Here is a 14,594-nt window from a genome sequence, read left to right on the forward strand (position 1 = left end):
AGAGTGTGACCCCTACACTGACCCCGAGCTAGAACACAGGAGAAATGATTTCAAAAAGTAGCTTTTATCAGCCTACAGCCGACAGCAAGCTTTCCTTTCGTATGTTTGTTTACTAGGATTTTAACGTCATGTTTTACACTTTTGGTTACATGTCTTTGGACTGTGGGAAGAAAACCGGAGCACCCGAAGGAAACCCATGCAGACACAAGGAGAACATGCAAACTTCACACAGAAAGGACCTGGACTGCCCCACCTGGGGCTCGAACCCAGGACCTTCTTGCTGTGAGGCGACAGTGCTACCCACTTAGCCCTCAAGCTTTCCTTTCCATTTTAATATTTAGTAGGCAAACTCTTTAAAGCTATGTGGCTTATTATTGTGCATAAAGAATTTCTTATGCTTACTTTAAGTTTAAAGTACTGTATTAAGATTTTTACGGTAATGTAAAAAAAATAGATAAGTAATGCTTATTTAAAAAAATCTTACCAAGTCATTGTTGCTTACCCAATTGGCAGATTTATTTATTTTTGCTCAATTAATCCCACTTGTTTTAGTAGCTACTGGAATTGGATTTTTTTGTAGATTAGAGGTTTTGGTGAGTGTGCAAGCACGCAGTTGGTGGGGATGTGAATACTTTTGCTCACGCCGATGTCTGTGTGTGTGTTGCTGTTGCTAGGTGGTTGGTAAGGTGTTTGCTAGAGTATGTTTAATATGTATATGGAGAAGGGGTGACAATTCAGACAGGTTATTGTGTGTGGTTGCTAAGATATTTAAGGTGGTTGCTAGGGTGAATGAAAGAATGAATGGGAGGAAGAAGGGATGAATAAAATGAGAAACAAAACAAGCTGGGTCAATTGTTTGTAGATTAGAGCTTGATGACCTTCACTAAACGTGCACATGAATTTTTGTGGCTGTCGGGAAAAAAAAAGAAAAAAAAGAAAAAGAAAAAAAAGATAGTATTTTTAATAGGGGCAAAATGAAATGGGGGTAAATGGGAGGAACAAGGGATGAAACAACAAAAAAATAAACAACTTTGAATTTGTGGTGGTGGGCCAGCCCAGGCATTTGAACTTTAAATGACGTTGCAACTGTTCCATGTTGGTGGGCTAACAGTGAAGCATGGTGTTAGCAGCTGTTTTTTTCACAACTGGTCAAGGGAATTTTGAACAGTTTCAAATAGTAAATTTTGGCACCAAACCTTCAGACCTCTGCTAAAAAGCTAAAGATAAACAAAACACCTTCACCAGAATAGCCCAGAACATTCTAAAAGGTCTACTGTTTTAATAGTGCTAAAACATGACAGCAGAATATGTGCAGTAAATATAATACCCATAAATCCCAACTAATAAAATATTGTTTTTAAGGTAAGTGATGTGGTGTTGATGATTAGTAGAAAATGTTAAAATATTACAAGCATTTGATCTTACCTTGGGCATTCGAGTCATTCCACCTACTAAAAGCACCTCGCCAATGTCACTTTTAGAAACTTCTGCATCTTGCATGGCCTTCTGACATGGGGCCACAGTTCTGCGAATTAGATCTGCCACAATGCCCTCAAACTGGGCACGGGTAAGCTTCATGTTCAAGTGTTTGGGACCAGAGCTGTCCATGGTTAAATAGGGCAGATTGATGTCAGTCTGTGTGGAAAAAAATTAGACAAAAAAAAATAAATTTAGGAGATAATAATATATATGTATTAAAAACACTGCAAAAAAAATGCTGTGTTCAAAAATAGAAGTGTTCACAAAATGCAAAGTTAATAAACAGAAAAATCTAAATCATATCAAAACTGGGTGTGACGACCTTGCCTTTAAAACAGCAACAATTCTTCAAAATACACTAGAACACAGTTTATGAAGGAACTTGGCAGGGAGATTGTTCCAAATATCTTGGAGAACCAACCACAGATCTTCTGTGCATGTAGGCTTGCTCAAACCCTTGTTTCTTCATGCAATCCCAGACAGACTAGATGTTGAGATCAGGGCTACGTGGGGCCATTTAATCACTTTCAGGACTCCTTGTTCTTTTTTACACTTAAGATAGTTCTTAATGAGATTAACTGTATGTTTGGGGTCGTTGTCCTGCCGCCAAATAAATTTAGAGCCTATCAGACACCTCCCTGATGGTACGGCATGATGGATTAGTATCTGCCTGTATTTGTTAGAACTGAGGACACCATTAATTCTGTGAACAAACTGCCCTCTGTTACAGCCAATTATTGACTCATCACTCCAAAGCACCTGCTGAGATCACGGATACAAGCAGCTGAAATTAGTTTTCTTCAGCGGGAAAAGCTTGGAGTAAAACCACTGCATCGCTGCATGGAGAAGAGCCAGTTGATACTCTTATCAAACAAGGATGCCTCTTGGATGCCTTCCGCTGATCGCATATCAGGTATAGTTGACAAGAACAAAGCCCCAGAACCAACTGGAGGGATTATATCTCCTGGCTGGCCTGAAAAGGTCTACAAAAGGTTCAACACTGGTCCCACCAGACCATACCCCATTTTCCTCATGTGTGTTTGGAAGACTTGATGTAGGTGTTTGCAAAATGTAGCTGGGATTGGATGTTTTCTTTGTAAGAAAAGGCTTCCATCTTGCAATCCTAACCCCCAGCCCAGACACATAAAAAATACAGGAGATTGTTGTCACAACCAGTACCTTTAGTAAAAATTCCTGCAGCTCCTGTCATGCTGTTGTAGGCCATTTGGCAAGAACAAATTCCTTCCTATCTTTTTATAAATTTTGGAGGGATGTCCAGATCTTGGAGTTTAAATGTTATTGGTTAAACACAGCCACATCCCGGGTGTACACATTTATGCAACCACATTCTTTTAGTTTTTTTTCCCCCCATCTTTATAGGTCACATTAAAGGTGAAAATAAAATACCACAAAAAACGTACATTTTAACATTATTGGAACACCCCTTTCTATTAATTAAATTCATGTGTTTGTCACAATTGCGACCGGTGTAATTCACAAATCAAATTAAAATGATATGCTTCCCACTTTGCAGCAATAGTTTAGTGAAAGCCTTTTCCTGTTTCAGCATTACTGTGCCCCATGCACAAAGCAAGGTCTATAAAGTAATTTGTTTTGAAAAACTGATGTCCAATAAGCTTAGGGTAGGGTGCAGTGTTTGTGTGTGCACAAACATGTATATATGCATGTATGTATAAAAGTGGTGTGCAGTCAGGCCCTTCTAACAGTGTTCCAAGAAAGGAACAGTGGTAAGCCGGTGACAGGGTCATGGATGGCCAAGGCTCACTGATGCACATGGGGAGTGAAGGCTCCAACAGACAAGCTACTATAGTTCAGATTGCTGAACTTAGAAGTTAGAAGGTGTCAGAACACACAGTGCATCACAGTTTGTTGCGTATGGGGTTGCAAAGCCGCAGACCAGTCAGGGTACCCATGCTAACCCCTGTCCACTGCCAAATGAGCTAACAATGGGCACGTGAACTCGGAACTGGACCACGGAGCAATTGAAGAAGGTAGTCTGGTCTAATGAATCACATTTTCTTTTACATCACGTGGATGGCCGGGTGCGTGTGCTTACCAGGGAAAGACATGGCACAAGGATGCACTATGGGAAAAAGGCAAGCCGACGGAGGCAGTGTGATGCTTTGGGCAACGCTCTCCTTGGGTCCTGCCATCCATTTGGATGCTACTTTGACACGTACCACCTACCTAAGCGTTATTGCAGACCATGTACACCCTTTCATGGAAACGGTATTCCCTGATGGCTGTGGCCTCTTAGCAGGATAATGCACCCTGCCACAAAGCAAAAATGGTTCAGGAATGGTTTGAGGAGCACAACAATGAGTTTGAGGTGTTGACTTGTCCTCCAAATTCCCCAGATCTCAATCCAATCGAGCATCTGTGGAATGTGCTGGACAAACAAGTCCGATCCATGGAGGCTCCACCTTGCAAGTTACAGGAGTTAAAAGATCTGCTGCTAACATCTTGGTGCCAGATACCACAGCACCTTCAGGGGACTAGTGGAGTCCATGCCTTGATGGGTCATGGCTGTTTTGGCAGCAAAAGGGCGACCAACACAATATTAGGAAGGTGGTCATAATGTTATGCCTAGTCAGTGTATACAGTGCTGCAGACGTCACAACCTGTTTTAATTGTGGGCCTTTAAAGACAAAATGGTCAAATTAAATCGGAACAAAAGGTAGACTGCAATTCAAGATCTTAAAGACAATTAAAGCAAACAAGTTTCAGTAAAAACAATAAATTAAGTTAAAACCATGAATTAATTTAAAACCAAATTCACGACATCAAGTATGCTAAAACACAGGGGATCTGAAGAATCCGTTGTAGTTGTAGAATTTTGTTCTGGGCTTGGTAATCTTTTAGCATGCATACAGTGACAGTATTGCTTATTTAATACTGGTTTGTGGAGGGCAATTGTAGCTCATTTGTCAAAATAATGGACGAGTGACAAGAAGGTCCCTGGTTCAAGCCCCACCAGTACCAAGTTTCCACTGTCGAGACCTTGAACAAGGCCCATTAACTCTCAATTGCTTGTACTATATTCAGTCACACTTGTAAGTCGCTTTGGATTAAAGCATCTGCTAAATGTCATTATTGTACATGTGAATGGGCAGAAAGAGAAACAAATAAAACATACCTGCAGAGAAGAAGAAAGCTCACATTTGGCCTTCTCAGCTGCCTCTCTTACTCTTTGCAATGCCATGTTATCTTTGGTCAGATCCACACCCGACTGACAAAAAAAAAAGCAAAGCATGTTGGCCATTATAACTAGTATAGTAAGTGAAAAAGAACCACCTTTACTGTCATTATATTGCAGTCAATGAAATTTAGTGTGACAATAAAAAAAAAAAGCATTTACCTTACATTTGGTTATTAACAATGGATGAACCAGTACAGTATGTGTGTAGAAAGTGAATGTGTGCAAATGTGCAAAATGCAAAAAGTACCAGGTAAAAGTCTGTGAGAGATGCCAGTCTTATTTGCAATATAGTTTATGCATGAGTGAAGTGGCTGTGTGTAGATGTGCAAAATACTCAGTGTGCAAGGTGACAGTATATGAGGGGTGGGGTAATCAGTGAGGAGTGATGGAGGCCACAGCTCTTGGGTAGAACCTGTTTCTCAGTCTGTTCGTGAGTGTACAAATAGCCCTGTAACTCCTGGCAGATAGTAACAAGGCAAACAGGTAGTTTTCAGGGTGTGTTGCATCTTTGCTACTGCAGCCGGGCTTGTTTTTTAATTGGTTGGCATAGACACTGTTGGGGAGTCCAGATGATTTGATAGAATGCTCTCAATGATGCTGTTCTGTAAGTCGCTCTGGATAAGAGCGTCTGCTAAATGCTGAAAATGTAAATGTCCCCAGAGCCATCAGGCTCTACAACTCCAGCATCCGTGGGCAGCGGGTGGTAGCCAAGAACCAAGGGTCCTACATGTAGCCATGTATGAATGTGTATGTACATGTATGTGTACTTTTGTATGTTCATACACATGTATATGTATGTTTGTGTATGTAGGTTTATGTATATATAGGGCTAGTCTTGCCCAATGTGCTTTATCACTTTATTATTTACTATTTAATCTATTTAATTTTTTGACCATACACTCTATACTTGAAACTGCACCTCCCTGCACTTTTATTAACTCATTCTTTACTCAATTTTTCCTTCATTAATAACTGCACTGTAGTTACCCAATATATGTTAAGTAATGCTAGTGGAATAAATCAATCTACCTATAAATCTATCTATTAAGCTCTCTATCAATATATCTACTTATGTGGTCCGCACCACTGAGGAAAGCACAGGTGTCAAGCTAAGCGGCACCACCACACTCTATAGAAAACACTGGCACAGCCAGCGCAAAAGCATTTTATGAATGCACCATAACCAAATCTGCACCTAAACCACAACTTAACACACCCACAGATATCATGGTTCGCACTGAAATACCTAGTATTCTTTGGTTCAAACAATCAAATTATTTTTTTGTGGAAACGTGCTGAACGGTTTAAAATTAAGTTCAAGAACCGGAACAGAGCCCATTCCGTGATAGTCAAAAAGGGATGTGTGTGTGCAAAAGTATGCTGATGGGAGTGCAAATAATTTTGCTTAGGCAGGTGTCTGGGTGTGTGTAAGCGTGCACTTGGTGAGAAGTCCGAATACTTTTGCGCAGACGTGTTTAAATGTGGTTGGTAGGATGAGTGAAAGATTTAAGAAATAGATTAACATGCCTTTTTAAAAATGAATGGAAGTGAATGGGACAAAAAGGGGAAAAAATGAGCGTGGCAGGTGGACAGCATCCAAAAACTTTATAAAGGCCACGGTGTCATTTAAACTGGCCAGCAATGAGTCTTAAAGGTTCTCTTGTATTGGTTGAGGAGAGATTTCAGATCACTGCTAACATGGTTTGTTACTGGCAAAGCAGCAATCAGTCTTGGTCTGCACTACCGAGTACACACAGAAATTGATGAAGCCTATTATGCATGATGTTTTACCATCAAAGTCATCTCTGAGGGCAGTTGTAGCCTAGTGGTTAAGGTACTGGACTAGTAATCAAAAGGTTGCTGATTCAAAGCCCACCACTACCAGGTTGCCTCTGTTGGGTCATTGAGCAAGATCCTTAACCCTCAATTGCTCAGACAATATACTGTCACAGTACAGTAAGTCGCTTTGGATAAAAGCGTCTGCTAAATGGCAAAAATGTAAATGAGATGACATTCAGATTCAGCAGGTCTGAATCTGTGACTTCAAAGCAAACCGTAATAATAGACCCTGGGACCACTGCCCCCACTGTTTTTAATCTTCACTAAACATCTATGAAAATTATACTTCATACTTACAAGATCTTAAAAAGGCTTGCACTTACTTATCACCGATTTGCTATAGCCATATTCCTTAACAACCATCATTTTAAATGGCACTCATTTAGTAAGAGAGCATTCATCACTGCTGCTCTCAGCTTGTGGAATACTCTTCAACTTATCAGGAACTCAAAGACAACTGATGCATTAAAATCCAAACTCAATCTATTTCACTTGAACTTTTGGCTGATTGCAGTTTTAAATTTGATGTATAATTTAGATTGTGTTTTCCTTCAATGTTAGCTCCATTTTATTTAATGTAGTTTTATGTTTGATTTATTTTATTTTAATTTTGTATAATGTCCTCAGGTGTCAAGTCTTTAAATAGAAATGCAATTTTAATAATAATAATAAAAAAACGAGATGGTTTAACAACGGATAATGATAACAAGCCATATCCAAAGACATGTGAATAAATACAAAATAAAAACAGTGATTTGTGCACTCTGTTAATTTGATGCTTGCACCACATTCAAAAAGTTGGGGTAAAGTTTGTGACATGATAAAAAAGTAAGAATTAGTTAGCAATAGCAAGTTAAAGAACAATGTTTCTTAATACACAACTGCAAGGAATGTTATCCCTGAAGAAATCTGTGAAAACCTACAGTCAATAACAATAACAATTTGGTACTTTTGAAAATCAATTAGGTCTTTATGCCTGCTGCATTTACTAAGTGTACTATGAGAACTATCATGGCCATTAAATGTATTTCACTGACCAATCGATACGCTGACCAAGAGGCATTGCTATTTTTGAGTCCTAATGTTTTGGCTCATCAGTTATCACAATAAGCATGTAATGACATCTATGACTGGATGCAAAATTGACATTGGAGCATTCAACATGTCAAGCAAAACTCATTACAATGGTAGTAAGCATATTCCAAATATATCTTGATTAATAAAAAAGTTTTGATAATAGTATAAATTATTCTGCTCCAGACATTAACACTGCAAAAAAAATAGGGTTACAAAATTAGATTTCATTTAGATCGGAGGACCAATTATTCATAATATACATGTGAAAAGTGCCTAAATTGTGATTTACCTATAAATCTTTTTTTTATTACACACTAAGAACTGCTTTATGTGGCTTGTATAATTGTATATTGTTTGTATAATACCAAGATGGCGCCGCAGATGGCGACACTGGTTAGGAGCTCCGTAGTGCTTTGTTTGTTTTTGTTTGTCTGTTATGGCATGTGTGATCCAAACACACTCCAATACAGCGCAGAAGATCTGCTGAACATTAGGCAGCTCATGCCACCAGGTATATTTCCTGATTTTTCATTTTCGGACAGTTTTTTGGACATTTTGGTCAGCGGAGCGGCTGCGCTCCTGAGCAGACGCAGGCGGATGCGCAGACGTGGGAAGCGCGCCGGAGCGCTCGTCAAACTCAGACAGCGCGGACTTCGTACACCGCTACCCAGCATCCATATGACAAACCTTCGCTCTTTAGGAAATAAAATGGACGAACTTTCACTGTTAAACCGTACCAACAAGGACTTTTCTCTCTCTGCTGTACTGTGCTTCACCGAGACCTGGCTCACTGATTCCGTCCCGGACAGCGCGCTCCACCTGCACGGCTTTCATCTCCACCGAGCGGACCGCAACGCGGAGCTTTCCGGCAAGAAAAAAGGCGGCGGAATTTGCTTTTATATCAACCAAGGCTGGTGTACAGATGTGACAGTGTTAATGAGAACATGCAGCCCTAATCTGGAATCACTTTTCTTGAACTGTAGACCGTTTTATTGTCCGCGGGAGTTTTCATCAGTTGTGCTTGTTGCTGTTTACATTCCACCTCAAGCGTGCGCGCGCGAGGCACTGAGCGCACTCGCTGATCAGATCCTCAGCGTGGAGCACAAACACACAGACTCTGTTTTCATCATCTTAGGGGACTTTAACAGAGCAAAACTTAACAACGAACTACCTAAATACAGACAGCATGTTACCTGCCCCACCAGGGAGAGCAACATTTTAGATCACTGCTATACTGTATTTAAAGGTGCGTACCGCTCTGTCCCCCGTGCAGCACTGGGACTATCTGACCACTGTTTAGTTCATCTTCTCCCGACCTACAGACAGAAGCTCAAGTGTGCCAAACCTGTGGTCAGCACGGTGAAGAAATGGACTAATGAGGCTAAAGAAAGGCTTCAGGACTGCATGGAATTAACAGACTGGTGTGTGTTTGATGATGCCACAAGCAGCCTGGATGAATACACGGACACTGTGACATCTTACATCAGCTTTTGTGAAGACATCTGTGTTCCCACCAGGACTCGCATTAAATATAATAATGACAAGCCCTGGTTTAATGCCAAATTGAAACAGCTGCGCCGGTCTAAGGAGGTAGCATATAGAAGTGGGGATCGGGCGCTGTACAACCAGGCAAGGAACACCCTAACCAAAGAGATCAAGGCTGCAAAGAAGAACTACTCCAACAAGCTAAGCAGCATGATGTCCACAAATGAGCCATCAACCGCCTGGAGGTGTCTGCAGAACATCACCAGCTACAAAAGGCCACCTACACAGACAATGGGAGATCGTCAACTGGCCGACGACCTTAACAGATTCTACTGCAGGTTTGAACAGCCCAGCAACGAGCTCCCATCCAACACCACTTCACACCCATCTGACTATCAGCCACCCATCCAGCCTGCCCTGAAGATCTGCGAGGAAGATGTGCTGAGACTTTTTAAAAAACAGAAAGTCAAGAAGGCCCCAGGTCCTGATGGAATCTCTCCCTCCTGCCTGAGGACCTGTGCAGACCAGCTTGCACCTGTCTTCACTAAAATCTTCAACAGATCACTGGAGCTGTGTGTGGTTCCATCCTGTTTTAAATGCTCCACAATAATACCCATTCCCAAAAAGGCAACTACCACAGGACTAAATGACTACAGACCTGTTGCCCTGACCTCTGTGGTCATGAAGTCCTTTGAAAGACTGGTTCTCAACCACATTAAGGAAATCACGGACCCCCTGCTAGACTCCCTGCAATTTGCCTATCGGGCCAACCGGTCGGTGGACGATGCAGTGAACATGGGTCTCCACTTCATCCTTCAACACCTTGATCACCTGGGAACTTATGCAAGAATTCTGTTCCTGGACTTCAGCTCAGCCTTCAACACAATTATTCCAGGACAATTACACAGCAAACTGGCTGAACTCAGCGTACCAGCCTCCACCTGCCAGTGGATAACTGACTTTCTTACTGGCAAAAAACAGCAGGTGAGGCTGGGAAAGTGTACTTCAGGGACCCGAACCATCAGCACAGGTTCCCCACAGGGTTGTGTACTCTCCCCACTGCTCTTCTCGCTGTACACAAATGACTGTACCTCCATGGACTCCTCTGTTAAAATCCTGAAGTTTGCAGATGACACTACAGTCATTGGTCTCATCAGTGACAGTGAGGAGTCTGCTTATAGACGGGTGGTTGATCAGGTTGTCCTCTGGAGCAGTCAGAACAATCTGGAGCTGAACACAGCAAAAACAGTGGAGATGACCGTGGACTTCAGGAGGAGCCCCCCAACCCTGCCAGCACTCACCATCCTAGACAGGACTGTGATGGCTGTGGAGTCCTACAAGTTCCTGGGCACAACGATCTCCAAGGACCTGAAGTGGGACAGCAACATCAACTCCATCATCAAGAGGGCTCAACAGAGGATGTACTTTCTGTACCAGCTGAGGAAGTTCAACCTACCCCAAGAGCTGATGGTGCAGTTCTACACAGCCATCATAGAGTCCATCGTCACCACATCCATCACAGTGTGGGGCAGCGCTGTCACAAAACATGACACCAAGAGACTGCAGCGCATCATCAAGTCTGCAGAGAGGACCATCGGTGTAAAGCTGCCCACACTGCTGGACCTGCATGCCTCCAGAACCAGGAAGCGTGCAGAGAAAAATCATCACTGACCCGTCTCACCCTGGCCATCACCTGTTTCGGTGCCTTCCATCAGGCCGACGCTTCAGCCACATGAAGACCCGAACGACCAGGCTACAGAGAAGCTTTTATCCAAACTCCATTACGCTCATGAACAATTGAACACTACTGTACTGTTAATACTCGGGACACTTGCACATCAAAAACTACCTATTTCATTTATGTAATGGCATACACAGGATTTTCACCTTTACTTCCATTTCATATTTATATATTTTTATATTTTCTATAGTTTTTATATTGCACAAAACTGCACCTTTTTAAAATTACAATGTAAATTGCACATGCTAAATGTTTACAATGTTTTCTATGTTCACAGGTATGAATGTGTGTGTTAGAGAGAGTGAGATGTGTGAATAAGATTGTCTTTACTGTATTTTTTTGTGCACTGCAAGCATCTGTGTAACCAAAAACTAATTCCTTGTATGTGTGAGCATACTTGGCCAATAAAGCCCGATTCCGATTGTCTTGGGTGGGACGAGTCAAAAAATAAAATGCATACAAACCTCTCTCTTGAACTCTTTTACTATATGCTGAAGCAGGTGCTGATCAAAATCTTCTCCACCCAAGAATGTGTCACCATTGGTAGATTTCACTTCAAAAACTCCCTTCTGAATCTCCAAAACCGAGATATCAAATGTGCCCCCACCAAGGTCATACACGGCAATACTAAATTGTAAGGAAACAAGTACGAATAAATGACGTGACAGAACAAAATCTGTGCCACCAACATTAATTATTAGACGTGTCAAACACTTACATCTTGTCCTGAGTCTTGTCCAGTCCATATGCCAGAGCAGCTGCTGTAGGCTCATTAATGACTCTGAGCACATTTAGACCTGCAATTTGGCCAGCATCCTTGGTTGCCTGTAACCAATAACACATTAGTTTATAACAATATAAATGACAGATACTAAGAGTAAAGAGCTTTAAAATGACTGTACAAAACTTTGTACAACAAAAACACTTATTTCCTTCCTTTTCCTTCAAAAGTATAAGAGGTACAGTATGAAGCAACAGTTTTAGGTTAAGTATAAACTAATATTTTTAACACCTGTTTGACATTTGAAACGCGGACACAAACACGTCTACAACCTCTAAAGAACTTTTATTGCTTTTTTCTTACTTTTAATACAATTAAGTTACATGGATTCCACAAGCTTGTGCAAAATCTGATGATGCATTCTATCCTTGCATTTCACAATATTTCAAAGATTGTGATTTGCAGACAGATGATGCAGTTTTGACTGCAAAGTGTTTTCAGGCCACTTTTTTAAAGACTTAATGTTTTACTTAAACAATCAGGGCTGTGATACGGAAACTGAGCATATTTAAGAACAATTTAAGTAACATTACAGAGATGAGTGGTGTTTTACATACATACATACTAGGGTTGGCTTGATACCACTTTATGTCATGTCCGATACCGATACCAATCTGATACCGTCATTTCTCCTCTTAAACAACTAAGCAGTAATAAAACATGTCTCAATGCACCATGGTTAAAGTAGCTATCTAAACAACAATGCTCAGACTGTGAAACAAATATTCTAAAACTTCACAGCTATGCAAAACTGCTGTTTTTATTTTAACTTTTACACAGAACATTTGGCAGCATTTTTGGTTTCACTTACGTTCGAGCTGTTGTTCACGTGACATCTCGCTTTACAGCGTGTCATCCAAAGTGTCTACAATTGGAAGATGTGGATGTCAATCAAACACGATGGACCAATTAGAATTGACACAGGGTTGAGATTTTACATTAAAGTTGTGTCACGTTTTTAGATTATTAAATTATGCTGGATTTTGAAAAGGACATCTGTGGCTAAACGGGAAACGGTGTAGTTTGTTTTATTTCATAACACTAATGGATTAATCGTTGAGGATGTGAGATATCTCCAAGCCGGGGCAAGATTTATCATTTATAAAGCAATTTTTATTGTGTTTAAACAGTGTTTTTAGATGTGGCAGTAGTAGACGATTTTTTTTAAATGTAAAAAGTTTAAGTAGATCAGTGTGTTTTAATTTCTGAATGGCTGTTGCAGATGAGTTGTAGATCATTATACAACAGTTAGTTCCGACCTTACAATCTGATTGGTTGAGAAGCGTTCTAGCCGTGCTGATATTCGTGATAACAGCACGGTCTTTTCACACCACAATGGTATTACTCCGCTGACGCGTTGCCAGTAACGACAAGCTTCATGCACACAAACGCGCACGCAGGCGACACAGACTTTTTTTCCTGGTCGCATTTTAAATCCGTTATCTGATATACAATCCAGTGCACCGTGTAGGGAACATAACCAATTGTCCAATTCACTATCTAGTGCACTATGTAGGGAACATATATCTGTGATCTGATACACAATCTAGTGCACTATGTAGGGAACATTAATGTGTTTGTAACGCGAACAGTTAGCTTAATAGCCCTGTTAGCAGCTCCTAGAAGTTCTGTTTTCACCCATACCCTTTGGTGTGTGCGAGAGGTTTTTTTATTTCTTTTTTTTCCCTTCGAAAGTTCTTGACTTTTTCTTCTTGTTGTTCTTACCTCCCTGAAATGAGTTTTTGCAACTTGGGATGTCTGCTTTGTAGTGTTTAACTTTATATTCGTTGTGGAACTACTTTTTGGCGGAAGGTATTGTCAATATTAAAGCATATTTATTATGAAATTCAGGGCTTCTTCGATTTATTTTCTTTCTTTATTTTGTAAAAACTGTTGTATGAAAGCAATAGAACACTCGAGGTTGTGATGTTATTCGCGAAAACACACTCCCTCTCGTGTTCTATTGCTTAAGTGACACATGCTAATGATGTCATCAAGATGCACCTTGTTACAGCAGTTGCCGAGTGAGCTGGCAATAAACGGCACTCTGTTGGAACGTATCTTTGTGTGTTATTTGCTTTACACACAAACAATGGCCTTATTTACATTGTTATTTACATTAAGCAACAGTATCGGATCACAAGTTTTTTTCCTTCCGATATCCGATCCAGTGATTTGGGCCAATATCGGACTGATACCGATACAGAGTATTGGATCTGTGCCAGCCCTAATACATACATACATACATACAACACACACAGTAAAGGGACCTCTGCACTTTTGCCCATAACTTTGGCAGATGTTGATCACTTTAAATTTTTTTTTTTTTCTGCGCCAGATGATGATAAATAATTTAGACTAACAAAGTCCAGATTCCCAAAAACCGCTTTGTCTTTCGTAGCTACCAGTATCACAGATCTTATGCAGCAATTTCCTGGTCCTATTTTTTTTTCCAATTTTCTATGGAAAATTCATCAAGCAATCTCATACAATTTCTTTCTAGCCCTTAAGCAGATCTTCAGGGCCAGGTGAGCACTGCTTCCTTTATTTCATCATCAGAGGTGAATGTGCAACTGCACAGAGCCTCTTTCAGGCTCTTTTACTCAGAGCCAGATCTGAGCTGTATGGAGGATGTGGAAGACAAATTCAAGTTGTTCCACTGTCTCTTTTGTCCCTGCTGCTGTATGAGAACCTGGAGACTTCCCTGTATCCCAAGTAATCACGTTACAGCAAAAAAAAATCCGATGTTCATTCCCCATTTCAGATATCACATTTTGTTTTTTGTTTTTTTAAATAAAAAATATAAATACTTGTCAGTGAACACACTGAAAATGCTATTATCACCAAGAACAAACAAGTAAAAAGTACAAGACAATATCCAAACAACCTGAGACCCTGGCTTCTACATTACCAACAAGTTTTGGTACTCATGGAACAGACAAGAACCTTCTAGAATGTGGTGGAAAGAGGAA

At 40.6% G+C, this 14,594-nt stretch overlaps 1 protein-coding gene across 1 annotated transcript in view; it reads right to left on the reverse strand.

Moving 5' to 3' along the window:
* LOC134319687 (stress-70 protein, mitochondrial-like) overlaps nucleotides 1–14,594 on the reverse strand; it is a 62,504-nt gene that overhangs the window by 23,857 nt on the left and 24,053 nt on the right. Inside the window, exons 7-10 of the mRNA XM_063000979.1 lie at nucleotides 11,560–11,666; nucleotides 11,306–11,468; nucleotides 4,637–4,729; nucleotides 1,426–1,635 (exon numbers count right to left, since the gene is read on the reverse strand). Of these exons, the coding sequence (XP_062857049.1) occupies nucleotides 1,426–1,635; nucleotides 4,637–4,729; nucleotides 11,306–11,468; nucleotides 11,560–11,666 (573 nt within the window). The remainder of the gene's footprint in view (nucleotides 1–1,425; nucleotides 1,636–4,636; nucleotides 4,730–11,305; nucleotides 11,469–11,559; nucleotides 11,667–14,594) is intronic.

The sequence above is a fragment of the Trichomycterus rosablanca genome, chromosome 8 (assembly GCF_030014385.1).
Source record: "Trichomycterus rosablanca isolate fTriRos1 chromosome 8, fTriRos1.hap1, whole genome shotgun sequence".
Lineage (NCBI taxonomy): Eukaryota > Metazoa > Chordata > Actinopteri > Siluriformes > Trichomycteridae > Trichomycterus > Trichomycterus rosablanca.